Source organism: Petromyzon marinus, chromosome 56 (genome assembly GCF_048934315.1).
Source record: "Petromyzon marinus isolate PM22_M1 ecotype Great Lakes invasive population chromosome 56, UKy_Petmar_22M1.pri1.0, whole genome shotgun sequence".
In the NCBI taxonomy this organism is placed as follows: domain Eukaryota; kingdom Metazoa; phylum Chordata; class Hyperoartia; order Petromyzontiformes; family Petromyzontidae; genus Petromyzon; species Petromyzon marinus.
The window spans coordinates 2,665,149-2,680,558 of NC_133722.1; the positions used below are offsets into that span (position 1 = coordinate 2,665,149).

Genomic DNA, 15,410 nt, shown 5'->3' on the forward strand with positions numbered 1-15,410 from the left:
AAGCCACATCGTTGAGCTATCATTTGTGGCCAGGTCGCGTCTGAAAAACAGGTATAGAGTTCAGTGGGCCTTACCTGGTAAAATAAAAATGTTTCGTTTTTTTTGTTTACCTGATAAATAATTACGATAATGATGACGTCCTTTGCCCAGGCCAAGCCTCACTTGAGTCTCAAGGCTCGTTTCCGGAAGAGTCCTGCATTGAGAGTTTTTGGCCGATTCCGCGAATGGATCAATGCCGAAAGGATACCGCAGAACCTAAATAAAACTGTCATATAAAGAGAAAGGATAGGCAAACTCTAGATATCAAGTCTGGTGTGATGACCATTACACCACGGCAGCACCTGTAATATGCTACAAATCAGGGTTAATGCTGACGCTGGTGTGTCACTTCCAGTCCTAGCTGTTGGTGCTAGTTGCTGCCGCTATTATGGCAGTGGCTTTGAAGACCGCGCCTCCACTCACGTCCAGCTCCTCCACGAAGGTGGCCAGGTCCTCCTTCCACAGCTCCGAGGGACTCTTCCGCTTCAGCTCCAACAGCTCCTTGGCCTGAAGCAGCACAGAGTTTATAGTATTTGGCTGCTGCTATTCATTTCCACGGGATGATGATGATGATAAGCCACTTCGTTGAGCTGTAATTTGTGATAGCCAGGTCGCTTTTGAAAAAGAGCTAAACCATACATGTCAAGCCCTTTATCAGTGCCTACCTTATTACAGACCAATTCAGACCTTATCGGTCACCCCGTGCCCTTATAATTTTCAACGTTCATCCTACAAAGTCCCACCACAAGGGAGAAACACAAACAGACGAAAATTATTTTTAAAATGTTGCCCGTTTTGAAACGGTTGTATGCCGTATGCAATGGCGGAGCCAGGATTTTCAGGTAGAGGGAGCAACCCCTCCAGCAATGAAAAATGATAAAGGAGTTGTCAGTAAGTAAGGACTTGTCCCTTGCTTTTTATTCGACGCATGTGCGGCGATGGCGCAGCCATCGATCGAGGGTCGAATTCGAAAAGTATGTGATCAGCATCGTGCTCGCTGAAGGTGAATGCCTTCAGGGAAGTCGTGTACTGTATACGCAACTGCGCACAATTCTGTGAGTCACTTATAACCGCTTTGCCGTTACTTATTGCCAATAATGGACTCAGACTATTGTCCTATCATCTCATAGAGTCCGAAAACATAATAATATGCTACACAGTGGCAGTGGGGGTCGCAAAATGCCCATTTATTACTAATAAACCCCAATGATCCGATCGAAATTAGGGATTTCGATCGGATCATTGGGGGGGCACGTGCCACCCCACCCCCCTCACTGGCTCCGCCAGTGGCCGTATGGACCAGGAAACCAGAAAACTCAATTTCCCTGTGGAGGAATACGGGTAAACCATATGCGTTGACAGGTATGCTGTACACGGCTCAGTGGACCTTACCTGGTGAAATAAAAAACTGTTTTAGTTTTAGCAAACGGGAGATGCTTCCCGTAGACACGACCACGTCCCGTAACGCTGACACTCTCGCTCCCAGCGCCGACTCCGAACGCAACCATGGAGCAGTATCAAGCTTGCACCCGGCGCACCACATCCAGAATACCTCTCACTGTGGCCTGCTGGCTACCCGTCAAGCGCCACCTTCTCAAGTAGAGTAGAAAATATCCGGCGATAAATTTTACCAGGGTGGTGACATGGCCCCCTCGTGATTGCCCTGTACGAACGACGCCGATGTCGAATGCACGGACGATCTGATTCGACGATGAGCTCAGAGGGGCAACTCTAGCAGCGGTGGTGGCAGTGGGCGGTAGACGGGACAGTGGTGGGCGATGGGTGGTGGGCTGTGGGCGGTAGGTGATGGGCAGTGGGAAGTGAACTGGGGGGGTGGTGGGTGGTGGACGGGGGGGGGGGGGTGATGTGGGTGGTGGGCGGTAGGCACCTTGATGTCACGCTGCTTCACGAGCTCGTCCTTGCGTTCACGCGACAGGCTCCACAGCGGCATGTTGAGGATGTAATTGAAGTTGGGGCCAGTGCCTCCGGCCGCGTCAGAGGCGTCGCTGTCGCTGTCAGCACCACCGCCGCCGCCGTCCACAGCCTGCGTGGTGAGGAAGGGGAGACGGATCAGAAAGGGGTGGTCAGAAAAGGGGTGGTCAGAGTCAGAATCTTCATCGGAATCAGGATGTTTATTTAGACTGGAGGTGGAATCCGATGAGCTATGAAGCTCTTTTTCACAGATGTCCAGTAGGGGCACGGGGTGAGAACGTTACAAGGGGGCGGTCAGAGAGGGAGCAATGAGAAAGGCAGCGGTCACATATTAATTGGGTTGATGGGTTAATAGCGCGGCGCGCTAGCCACTAGCACACCACCGCTCCCCTATATAGCCCTAACAGACTGTTTGGGCAAGTTCTGTTAGCAAGACACACACATGCACGTAAACACAGACACAAAATGTACACACGCACAGCTCGCGTCTGAACTCCGCACCTTCTCCTGGGCGTCTTTCCAGTTCTTGATGGGGTCCGAGTCGTAGCCGCGCTTCAGCAACATCTGGATGAGCTCTTTCTTTGGTTTGTTTTCTGCAAGTTTGGAGGGGGGGGGGGGGTTGGGATGAGACAGAACGTTTTCCACGTTTAAATCACGCAAAATAAAAGTTGAACGTTTATGTTATTTCACCCCAGGAGGAGAGTCTCACTTTCAAGAGGGACTTGGGTCACCAAAACTCGAGTCCGTTAATGTACGAGCCGGCGGAGTGAATGAGTGGGTGACTGAGCGAGTGACCGAGTGCTTGGGTGGGTGAGATGGTGAATGAGTGGGTAATTGATTTGAGTGAGACAATGAGTGAGTGAGTTCAAGTTTCCAGTTGATTCTCTTTAACTAGGCGAGAGCTCAAAGAGGCCAGGAGGTGTCTCATTCGCAACGTTGACCGTATTGGGACATCAAAATTCGAAATTATTGGACAAACATAAATCAATGTTAAATAATGTATTGTTTGAAGATTAAGTTGGCTCAGGCAGATAATTTTTAGACTGATCATAGCAGTCTAAACCGTGCTTATCGGAGGTGCAGGGGGAATGGCAAACAAACTAAAGGCCAAAGAAATGCTGTGTCACGATCAATTCGACTAATCATAGCACAATTGAATTGAATTTCAGAAAACATTAACAATGACGTGACGCCGCCGCCGCAGCAGCAGCAGCACGGTATCAACTCGCTCTCGAGATAGAGAGAACGACTCAAGAAGTACTAGGAAGGGGAAACCGCAGACGACGTTTTGTATCGTATCACATTTGTCCTCTTGGCAACAACCCCAGCTGGTCGTGGGTTCGATCCCGACCCTGACGTGTGTTGTATATTTGGCGTTTGCGTGTCTCTCTCTCTCCCCGCGGTCGCATAGAATTTTCTCCTGGTCTTCCGTTTTCCCCTCCACATTCAGGATCGACATTACGCGTTTAGAGTATTTGGCGGCTGCTGCTATATATGTCCACTTGATGATGATGAGCCACTTCACGGGGCCATCGTTTGTGATAGCCAGGCCACTTCTGAAAACAAGAGCTACATAGCTCAGTGGGACCTTACCCGGTAAAATAAAACTGGCTGAGTTTTTCTGTTTAGTTATGAGCTCACCGATGGTGATCTTGCCCTCGATCTTCTCGAGGATGAAGCGCGCCTGGTTGTTGAGCTTGGAGGACTCGGCGTGGAGCATGCCCTCCAGCCACTCCTTGCGCAGGCTGTAGTACTTGATGCGCAGCTCGTAGAACTCGCGCAGGATGTCGGCCACGGACTCGTACTTCCGCAGGCAGCCCATGTGGTCAAAGAGAACCTGCGCGCGGTGACGCGTGTAAAAACTTGTGTCGACACGCATTGACACGTGTCGACCGGCGTCGACACGTGTAAAGACGTGTATCGACCGGCGTCGACACGTGTAAACACGTGTGTCGACACGTGTAAACACGTTTGTCGACACGTGTAAACACTGATTTAAAGCTTTTGTGACTGCAGTGATTCATATTCTTGGTTCTTTCGGTAAAGTCACGTTGAAGGGAAACAATAAAATAATAAAATAAATATAAACCAATAAAATTCTCACGACGTTTCGACTGTAACACAAACAGGCATCATCAGGTGTGACCTGTCATCATCAGGTGTGACCTGATGATGACTGTTTGTGTTACAGTCGAAACGTCGTGAGAATTTTATTGTTTTATATATATTATTTTGTTTCCCTTCAACGTGACTTTACCGAAATAACCAAGAATACGTGTAAACACGTGTGTCGACACACGTGTAAACACAAGAATACGTGTAAACACGTGTGTCGACACGTGTCGACCGCCCATCACTATCCATCACTGCCCGTCACTGTCTCGTTGCCTAGCAGCACCACCGCCCATCCTATCCATCACTGCCCATTACTATCCATCACCGCCTATGACTATCCATCACTGGCCATCACTATCAAGTTGCCTAGCAGCAGCATCACTGCCCATCATTATCCATCACCGCCCATCACCGTCAAGTTGGCAAGCAGCATCACCCATCACTATCCATCACTGCCCATCACAGTCAAGTGGCCTAGCAGCACCACCCATTACTATCCATCACTGCCCATCAACGTCAAGTTGCCTAGCAGCAGCAGCAGCACCGCCGCCAGCGCCGTCAGCGCCGCCGTCCCGGCACGCACCATGGAGTTGCAGGTGGCTGAGCTCTGCAGCTTGAAGACCTTGTGGAGCCCGGTGGCTTCGGCCTGCGTGAGCTTCTCCTCGCTCATCCTGATCACGAACTTGACGGTGGTGTCCGTGTGGTACTCCTTGTAGTCGGAGATCAGCGGCGGCGTCTTGTCTGTGCCCGTCAGCATGGGCTCCAGGACCGTCTCCTTGTATGCCTGCGCGTGGTGGTGGGGGGGGGAGCAGGGCGGAAGAAGACACAGGGGACAAGCGGTTGAGCAACGGTAAACAAACGCACCACTCAGGGGGGGCCGCAGCCGTCTCCACCACCGTGTGACGACATTGGAGTTCGTATTACAATGTCAATAAAGGTCAAAGCGATCTCCTGCTCAAATGAGCATTGATTCAGGCATTGGTACTCATCTCCTGTTTACAGCCCTGCAAGAGCCATTGGTGGAAATTCCACATTCCCCTTTGTGGGGGGGCGAGTCTATCCATAGGACAAAAACCACTGTTGACTTCCCCACAATGTGGTACCTGTACCCAGGTGTCTGTACCTTTGTGTGTGTGTGTGCACCTTGCCTGAGTAATGTGGGTACCTGTGTCCAGATGTGTACCTGCGACCAGGTGTCCAAGTGTTATCAGAGTGTTTGTACCTGTGCATTAAATGTTCTACACCTATTAATATAGGCGTCCGTACTCAAGTTCAGGTGCGTGTCCAAGTATGACTGCACCGTGTGCCCAGCTGTACAAGTGTAGTGACTGTGAATGTCACTGTGTGGTGCCGGGCTTACGAAGCCACGGCGGATAATGTGTTGGCATTACGTGTAGCCCGCTCACTGGGCGTAGTACCGCACGGATGCACCACGCACAGTGTGCGGTGCGGGCTCCCGGTGAGGGAGCGAGAGGGAGCGTCAGCCAGCCAGGGTTACCTTGGGGCATGATACGCTGGTTGACCTGCCGACACGTGACCGGATGATATTGGAGGGGGGCCACCGGTGGACGGGAGCCGCTGGGCGGTCACGTGGTATAAAAGAGCTCTCGGGAGCCTTCGGGAAAGAGCTCGAGAGATCTAGAAGGTGGGCGGGGCGAGGGGCGGAGCCAGCCCAGGCCGATATAATGGGGGCCCCGTGAGGGGCTCGGGGTTCTTCGTGTTGCTGGTGATGAAGATCCACGTCAGGTAAAAGAGGCCTCTAGCCACGCGGTTCGGGACCCAGCTCGTGGTCCGGGCCGGGATAGCGAACCGTGTCTAGTTCTGCCGTAGCGTGGCTAGATGAGCATTCAACACCCAAGTGTAGGTTGTGTTATGTTATGATGAGTTGGTGAAATAAATAGTGTTGCTCCCAAGACAACGTCTGCGACTCACTACACAAGTATGCCTGCACCTATGTATAAGCATCCCTATTCCCTCTTACCCAGGGTGCAATGTACTCGTGTCCCAGGTGTGCGTTACCTGTGTCCAAGTGCGCACAGGAAGCTCCGTGATCTCCACCGTGGTGGAGTCCAGCACGGCCACCTCCCCGCTCATCAGGTACTGGTTGGGACCCAGTTCATCGATGGTGCCCTTGAAGTTCTTGTACCTGGGACCCTGTCGTTACCAGACACAAAGCGAGAGATAAAAATGACGTGGCCAAAGCAGGGCGGGGTCCTTCTCGATACACCATGGGGCCCACGGGTGCCTGTGGATAACGGTCTCGAGTGCCAGCAGGAAAATGCTTTTTTGTGGCTCTATGCATGCGGGAGAAAGTGTGGTGGAGACTGACGTATACGCCGGCGCAGTGTAGGAAAATACACGCAGTGAGTGCTCGTTAAGGCCGGCATGGCACCTTCACCGGTGGTGGTTTGTCCAGCACCATTCTTTCTCACTCACCCACTGGGCAGTACCACTCATTTACTCACTGGGCAGTACCACTCACTCACTGGGCAGTACCACTCATTTACTCACTGGGCAGTACCACTCACTCACTCACTGGGCAGTACCACTCATTTATTCACTGGGCAGTACCACTCACTCACTCACTGAGCAGTACCACTCATTTATTCACTGGGCAGTACCACTCATTTACTCACTGAGGCAGTACCTCTCACTCACTGGGCAGTACCACTCACTCACTCACTGGGCAGTACCACTCATTTACTCACTGGGCAGTACCACTCATTTACTCACTGAGGCAGTACCACTCACCCACTGGGCAGTACCACTCATTCACTGGGCAGTACCACTCATTTACTCACTGGGCAGTACCACTCATTAACCCACTGGGCAGTACGACTCATTTACTCACTGGGCAGTACCACTCACTTACTCACTGGACAGTACCACTCACTCACTGGGCAGTACCTCTCATTTACTCACTGGGCAGTACCACTCATTAACCCACTGGGAAGTACCACTCACTTACTCACTGGGCAGTACCACTCATTTACTGGGGCAGTACCACTCCTCACACTCACTGGCGCGATACCACTCACTTACTCACTGGAGCAGTACCATTCGCTCACTCACTTACTCACTGGAGCAGTACCATTCGCTCACTCACTGGAGCAATACCACTCACTTACTCACTGGAGCAGTACCACTCCTCGCTCACCGGGGCAGTACCACTCACTCAGTCACTGGAGCAGTACCACTCCTCACTCACTGGAGCAATACCACTCACTTAGTCACTGGAGCAGTACCACTCCTCACTCACTGGAGCAATACCACTCACTTAGTCACTGAGGCAATACCACTCACTTAGTCACTGGAGCAGTACCACTCCTCACTCACTGGAGGAATACCACTCACTTACTCACTGAGCAGTACCATTCGCTCACTCGCTGGGTGAGCCATTGAGGTGGGACCGAGCGGTTGAGATTTGCTGAAGACAGAGACGAGCTGAAGGAGTGCGTGGGGCGGGTAGGCTGGCTGGTTGGTAGAGGAGTGGGTAACTGTATGGCCGTGTTTTGTGGCCGATATGAACACTCCGGCGAACAAAGTGAGAGACTCCTTTCCCACTGGCACGTGTTTTATGACCCAGCAAATCCATCGCCTGTGATTTAAGTCAGTCCCAACGCAAAAACACAGTGTCCCCCCGTCACCAACGGGCGCATCCCCTCCCGTTTCACTGGGCGTCGAGCGTCAGCAGCACGGCTCTGGTTCGGCAGTCTCACAATGCCGGTGGTCTCACAATGCCGGTGGTTTCACAATGCCGGCGGTGTCACAATGCCGGTGGTCTCACAATGCCGGTGGTCTCACAATGCCGGTGGTCTCACAATGCCGGTGGTCTCACAATGCCGGTGGTCTCACAATGCCGGTGGTGTCACGATGCCGGTGGTTTCACATCGCTGGCAGTCTCACAACGCTGGTAGTCTCACATTGCTGGTAGTCTCACATCGCTGGTAGTCTCACATCGCTGGTAGTCTCACATCGCTGGTAGTCTCACATCACTGGTAGTCTCACAACACTGGTAGTCTCACATCACTGGTAGTCTCACATCACTGGTAGCCTCACATCGCTGGTAGCCTCACATCGCTGGTAGTCTCACATCACTGGTAGTCTCACAACACTGGTAGTCTCACATCGCTGGTAGTCTCACATCGCTGGTAGTCTCACATCTCACATCACTGGTAGTCTCACAACGCTGGTAGTCTCACAACGCTGGTAGTCTCACATCGCTGGTAGTCTCACATCGCTGGTAGTCTCACATCACTGGTAGTCTCACAACGCTGGTAGTCTCACATCGCTGGTAGTCTCACATCGCTGGTAGTCTCACATCGCTGGTAGTCTCACAACGCTGGTAGTCTCACATCACTGGTAGTCTCACAACGCTGGTAGTCTCACATCGCTGGTAGTCTCACATCACTGGTAGTCTCACATCACTGGTAATCTCACATCACTGGTAGTCTCACATCACTGGTAGTCTCACATCACTGGTAGTCTCACATCGCTGGTAGTCTCACATCACTGGTAGTCTCACATCGCTGGTAGTCTCACATCACTGGTAGTCTCACATCACTGGTAGTCTCACAACGCTGGTAGTCTCACATCACTGGTGGTCTCACATCGCTGGTAGTCTCACATCACTGGTAGTCTCACATCACTGGCAGTCTCACATCACTGGTAGTATAATCTTAGTTCTTTCGGTAAAGTCACGTTGAAGGGAAACAATAAAATAATAAAATATATAAAACAATAAAAATTATCACGAAGTTTCGACCATAACACAAACGGGCGTCATCAGGTGTGTCGGTTTGCATAAATTTATTTATTTTTCAACGGTTTATTTATTTATAAAAAACCGTTAGCGCCACGCGCAGTGATTTAGCAGTTTATTTAGAAGGACTAGTCCATCTATGTTCTGAAAAGAGGAGGGGGGAGACGAAAAATTTAATGTATGCTGTCAGAAAGCCACTGTAAGAGGAGGGGGGAGACGAAAAATTTAATGTATGCTGTCAGAAAGCCACTGTAAGCTTGAACAATCAATTAAGACCTGAAATGGTTTATCAAATCTTTCCAATGATTGCTAAGCCAGAATCCATCTTCTCGGTTGAAATTGTCTCTGTGCTTGTATATGTGGATAGCCTCATGAATGAATCTCTCATGGTAGCCAGATGGCTTACAAAGAACCTCTGTCTTGGAAAAGTCAACGTCATGTGAGCCTACTGAATTATAACAATGATCTGCCACGGCCGAGGTGTTGGTCCTACCGTGTTTAAGGTCTGCTTTGTGTTCACGAATGCGGTCCGAGACATGGCGTTTGGTTTCTCCAATGTAACTACTACCACAGAGGCAACTTAGTTTGTAGACACCAGGGTATTGTATGTCCAGAATCACATCTTTTACAGACGGAACCAGATCACGGATTTTATGTAATGTGTTGAAACGGACCTGGATCTTGTGTTTATTCAAGATTTTGGAGATCTTTTTTTTAAATAAATAAATACACCGTTTAAAATAAATAAATTTATGCAAACCGACACACCTGATGACGACTGTGTTATGGTCGAAACGTCGTGAGAATTTTTATTGTTTTATATATATTTTATTATTTTATTGTTTCCCTTCAACGTGACTTTACCGAAAGAACTAAGAATATGAATTACTGCAGTCACGAAAGCTTTAAATCAAAATCACTGCTAGTCTCACATCGCTGGTAGTCTCACATCTCACATCACTGGTAGTCTCACATCACTGGTAGTCTCACATCACTGGTAGTCTCACAACGCTGGTAGTCTCACATCGCTGGTAGTCTCACGTCACTGGTAGTCTCACGTCGCTGGTAGTCTCACATCACTGGTAGTCTCACATCACTGGTAGTCTCACATCACTGGTAGTCTCACATCAATGGTAGTCTCACATCACTGGTAGTCTCACATCACGGGTAGTCTCACATCGCTGGTAGTCTCACATCACTGGTAGTCTCACATCGCTGGTAGTCTCACAACGCTGGTAGTCTCACGTCGCTGGTAGCCTCACATCACTGGTAGGCTCACATCACTGGTAGTCTCACATCACTGGTAGTCTCACATCACTGGTAGTCTCACATCACTGGTAGTCTCACATCACTGGTAGTCTCACATCACTGGTAGTCTCACATCACTGGTAGTCTCACATCACTGGTAGTCTCACATCACTGGTAGTCTCACATCACTGGTAGTCTCACATCACTGGTAGTCTCACATCACTGGTAGTCTCACATCACTGGTAGTCTCACATCACTGGTAGTCTCACATCACTGGTAGTCTCACATCACTGGTAGTCTCACATCACTGGTAGTCTCACATCGCTGGCAGTCTCACATCACTGGTAGTCTCACATCACTGGTAGTCTCACATCGCTGGTAGTCTCACGTCGCTGGTAGTCTCACATCGCCACCGCTGACTGGGCGGTGGCCCCGGTGCAGCTCGGTTGCGCCGTTGAGAGAAAAGAAAAAAAAAACACGGCCGTCCTCACCATGAGCAGGGGTTCTTCTCCGTCGAGCATGCGCCGGATGTTGTTGACGATCTCCCGCGTGTCGTAGTTGAGGATCCTCGAGGCCCAGCCCGTGCCGATGCCGTCGGCGCCGTTCACCAGCACCAGCGGGATGATGGGGCAATACCACTCGGGCTCCACGCGCTGGTTGTCATCCCACAGGAAGCGCAGCAGGTTGTCGTCCACGGCCGGGTACAGCATGCGTGCCAGCGGGCTGTAGGGGTGCGGCAGAAGAACCGGTGGCGGAAGCGGCGGCGGTTACAATGTAGCCAACCGTGATAATCGGAGGTGTGGGGAAATGACAACACAACTAAACACAAAAAGCAGTTGTAAATAAATTAGTTTTCAATATAGCAAATCTAAAAGTGCATAGCTCCAGTGGCTTCCTAACATCGGAAAGAAGAGCATTCCAGACGGCCGCGGAAGCGCATCTGAAAGCGCGCGATGCAGCGACCGCCTTTGTTCGATGGCCAGCCAAAAGCCGCTGCCAGCTGCGAGGATGACCGAGTTTGCGTGATTGGTTTACGCTCCTTGACGCTCGTAACACACACAGAGTGTGTAACACACAAGACTCAACAGATCCAGTAGCTACTGGTCAAGTTTAATTTTGTTTAGCCAGATCTTATTCTTCCGTACGGCTGATGTACACGCACGGCAACCACAATTTCACATTCAGGTGATCAAGCCAGACGAGCGCATAAGGAGCAGCAAAGTAGTACATCGCTGTGATGTCTCTTTCATATTTGTGGATTGGGGCGTTGCGTAGGTACACATTGTGCGGTCCGTTCTGGATGACCACAGTCCCACACTACTTGAGAGTTTTTAATCTTGTCATGGTTTGTGCAGTGGATGCGGTTTAGGGTGGACCATGAGCTTCGTGGAAGATCAAAACCGGGGTGAGAACTCAAAGCGACCTGGATGAGTCTCATTTGCATTAGTCTGCCAGTAGGGAGGGCGATGATTGCTGCTGTGTAATGCCAATTGGGTAAATTTATAATGCAAATTACACACAACACATGCAAGTGTAAGACCTACAACACATGCAGAGAGAGTGGTGGGAGTGGAGAGAGGAAATTGCGGGGGTGGAGAGACAGAGCAGTGAGAGCGGAGAGAGAGGGAATGGTGGGAGTGGAGAGAGAGAGTGGTGGAAGCAGAGAAGGAGGCAGGAGTGGAAGTGGTAAGAGTGAAGAGAGAGGCAGCAGAGGGGGGAGTGGTGGGAGTGGAGGAGAGCGGTGACGGCAGTGGCGGTCACCTGAGCATGGTGAAGATGTAACGGGGGCTGGCGGCGTCCTTGCCACCGTGGAGGCGAGTGCCGAACTGCCCGATGGGCTGCAGGAGGTTCACGTTGTTGCTGCCCACGAAGTTTTGCGCCAGGTTGATGATGGTCATCATCAGCGATTGCTGCCAAAGACGACAAAACGCGGAGGAGGATAACAACGTCGGCCCATGTCAGATGGTGGTTAAACGGCCACGCGAGCGCCCGCCTCTGCTGGCAGCCGCCGGAGGGAATGTTGGCAATTCCACGTTCCTGTAACCAAGAACCTGCAAAGGTTGCTTCGTTTTTTCATTTTTAAAGAGGATTTTATGAAACAACAACAACATAGGCCCGTAACAACGCTTTAGGTGACAGGAAAACCAGACGGGGACAAACTTGGGGGCCCTCAGACCCGACGCGACCGGTCGATATAAGGCGGGGGAATTTAACCGTGGGTGTACGGGATGGCAAACATCAATCGCCTCTTTCACACAAAGGAATCGCGTCGGGGAGCCATGTGCTTTTATCTGGGTGGTAAGGGAAGAAGGAGGGAGAGGTAGTCCCAGACATGCAGGGGAAACAAGAGTCATTGGTGTGACAGGAGGACGAGGGGGGAGCGGGGCTGGGGAGGTTGTTCCGCCTTCAATGTTTTTCCCACGGCTCACCTCTCCGTGATGGTAAGCCGACATCTCGGCCACAGAGCCGGCGAGCTGCGCCACCTTCACCTCGCGCTTGTCGTTGCGCTTGAAGCAGGTGAAGAGGACCTTCCTCTGCCCGGGTTTTAACCCTGCACGGGGAGGAGACGGGGGTCGGGGTAGAGGCACACAATGAAAACAACACTATATTAAACTAAACTCTTTTTAATTTTACCAGGTAAGGCCCCCTGAGCTTTGGTAGCTCTTTTTACAGAAGCGACTTGGCTATCACTCACGAAAGGCGTGGCCGAGACAGGAAAGGGTGGGGCCTAAACAGGAAGGGCGGGTCTTCAATCGGTTCAACTCCCCTTGTTGATTTGAGGCAATAGAAGGCATACAATTAAATACGTGGTGCACATGCAGCGACAGGCCAACTGGTCATTATACACACGTGCCAGTATGCGTGCGTGCGTGCGTGGACCACGTTGGCACAGTAGGGGGGGCACAGGTGGTGCATCGGCCAGTCATCTCAGTCAGTCAATCCATGGCACCTGGGTCGTTCCCGTGACCTCCTGGCAGCGGGCGTTCGACACACGTAGCCTTAAAGTGCACCTAGCCTGGCACAAGCGCCGTGGTGATTGTTGTTGTTGTAGACCAAGGCGCCACCCCACACCCCCACCCGCTCAAGGCCCACAGCCACGCACCGTCAACCAGCGAAGGGATGGAGCGCTCGTTGTCGGAGTTGGAGAAGAGGATGAGCTCCTTGTTGATGAAGTCGTTGTAGGTCAGGTACTTGGTCTCCTTGCCGTACAGGAATTGCTGCGCGAGACGGTCACGCGGCGGGGATCGTTCTCAAATTAATGCCCCCCAGACACCCGGATCGTTCTCAAATTAATGCCCCCCAGACACCCGGAGTTCCGTCGCTTTGAAAAAAATATCCTCGCTTTCCCTCCAAAACTAAATGACAGTTTAATGCCAATTCGTCAATTCTTACAATGGTAACATTTCACCTGCATTTGCATTTGACATCGTATATATCTGTGTCTGTTGGCATACATGAACAACAGTCGCCCGATGAAAAAAATAAGAATAGGTTTTACCCCTTGTGGCAATACAACAAGAGGTGTTAAGATGTTCAAACACCAAGAGACCTTTTGCAAGGAATCAAGCACTGCATTAACCACACCTACTGGTGTTGAACATGCAAACAAACATGCGCTGATAATGTGTCGTGGCACAGCTCTGGCTGCTGAAAGAAAAGGGGATCCGCGGCGTACGGCAGTTCTGACGTCAGCAGGCCAGGATATACACGAGAGGGGGATCTAGAGGGGAGAGGTAACAGAAGGGGCCCACCAGGAACCCGCTGGTAGGTTCCAGAACGGGGACGCGGCCGGGGGCAGAGCGAGGCCACGCTGACAGTATAAGAGGGGCCCCTGTGGGGGCTCTTGTTAGGAGTGGGATCCCCGTCGTGCTGCTCAAGTCCATCGTCACCGTCCTTCTCGTCGTCGCCTCCATCTCTACCATCTCGGGGTGCCGCGAGTCAGACAGCCTACCAACTGTTTTAACTAAGTAGCGTCGCCGATAATAGACGGACTAAATATTAAATGTGTTAACCCCGATAGTGCTCGTTAATAAATAAGAGTCTCCAAGTTTTATCATCTCCGATTTAGTCACTACATATGCATTGTCTTTGAAACTGATTGGCCTACACCAGACAAAGCCCTCTTTACGGCCTAGTCTCACCCAGTGCCAGGCAAGAGAAAGCCAAAAGGCAAACCGTTACCCTATATGCGTTTAATGTTTCCGTGACTTAATTTTGTAAAAGTGCTGTGACCAGTCGAAAAACAATCTGCCCGAGCTGACTTTGCCCAAAGCAACACAGCTCGCTTTTGCACTGATTTTGACTGGCTTTGTCGCTGCACTCCATTTAATAATCCGCTTCTTCATTTGTAATTCTCTTGTTGACCCAGGTCATCACTCTCATCCCGGCCTCTCGAGTTCTCAGCCCTGGCTGTTCAACAAAATCAACCTGAGAAAATTGACACGAGCACTGGCCCGTCCCCACCTCGGGCAGCCCGTGCAACCGCCTCTGCCTGCGATCCTCCATCCAGTTGGTGAGCCACTCTTTACGGTCGTCGACTTTCTTCTTGCTGAACGCCTACGGTGGGCGGGGGAGGGGGAGGCAAGTGGGGGACAAAAAGAGCCAAGACAGCGAATCACGACGGGGTGCAATTACAGCGGTTAAGGTCAAGAGGTCACCACAGCCAATAGCATCGACCAGTCTCCGTCCATCTATTTCCATCCGTACCAGGGTAGCGTGTCGCCCCCCGTCGCCCCCACCCCACACTCCCCTCATGAGCATGCGTGGAGTTTTCCCCGGGTGCTCCGTTTTCCTCCCCACGTGCATAAACACAATTGCCCAAAAACATCTTCAAATAAAACACCCAATCTTCTGGGTTCTTTCGGTAAAGTCACGTAGAATGGAGATAAAATAATAAAAATAATAACAGAATAAAATTCTCACGACGTTTCGGCCACAACACAAGTAGCTTTCCTCAGGTGAAGAAACAGGACTGTCCGGAAGACAGCGCTTGAGTGAACCCTGCCAAGCTTGACAGCGTATTTTAAGCTGTGTGGGAGGAACAGAGCGCCTTGACAAAGGAGTTTACATATAAATTATCATGTAACTGGGGGATTAGCATGATGTTGGTGTGAGGGATGAGCACCACGGAGAGCGACGAGCTCGGACCGGAGGAGGGGGGAAGAGGAGTTTACATATAAATTATCATGTAACTGTGGGATTAGCATGATGTTGGTGTGAGGAATTAGCACCACGGAGAGCGACGAGCTTTGTTCAGACGGACGAGTGCATCTATGTATGGAACGGAGGAGGGGGGAGAGGAGTTTACATATCA

At 51.0% G+C, this 15,410-nt stretch overlaps 1 protein-coding gene across 1 annotated transcript in view; it reads right to left on the reverse strand.

Annotated features, from left to right (window-relative positions):
• The window catches only part of LOC116954775 (DNA topoisomerase 2-alpha-like), a 59,066-nt gene that overhangs the window by 14,188 nt on the left and 29,468 nt on the right, over positions 1-15,410 (reverse strand). Inside the window, exons 17-27 of the mRNA XM_032975561.2 lie at positions 14,561-14,653; positions 13,200-13,314; positions 12,526-12,647; positions 11,858-12,006; positions 10,588-10,819; positions 6,106-6,240; positions 4,670-4,870; positions 3,613-3,808; positions 2,473-2,564; positions 1,928-2,083; positions 463-546 (exon numbers count right to left, since the gene is read on the reverse strand). Coding sequence (XP_032831452.1) covers positions 463-546; positions 1,928-2,083; positions 2,473-2,564; positions 3,613-3,808; positions 4,670-4,870; positions 6,106-6,240; positions 10,588-10,819; positions 11,858-12,006; positions 12,526-12,647; positions 13,200-13,314; positions 14,561-14,653 — 1,575 coding nt within the window. The remainder of the gene's footprint in view (positions 1-462; positions 547-1,927; positions 2,084-2,472; positions 2,565-3,612; positions 3,809-4,669; positions 4,871-6,105; positions 6,241-10,587; positions 10,820-11,857; positions 12,007-12,525; positions 12,648-13,199; positions 13,315-14,560; positions 14,654-15,410) is intronic.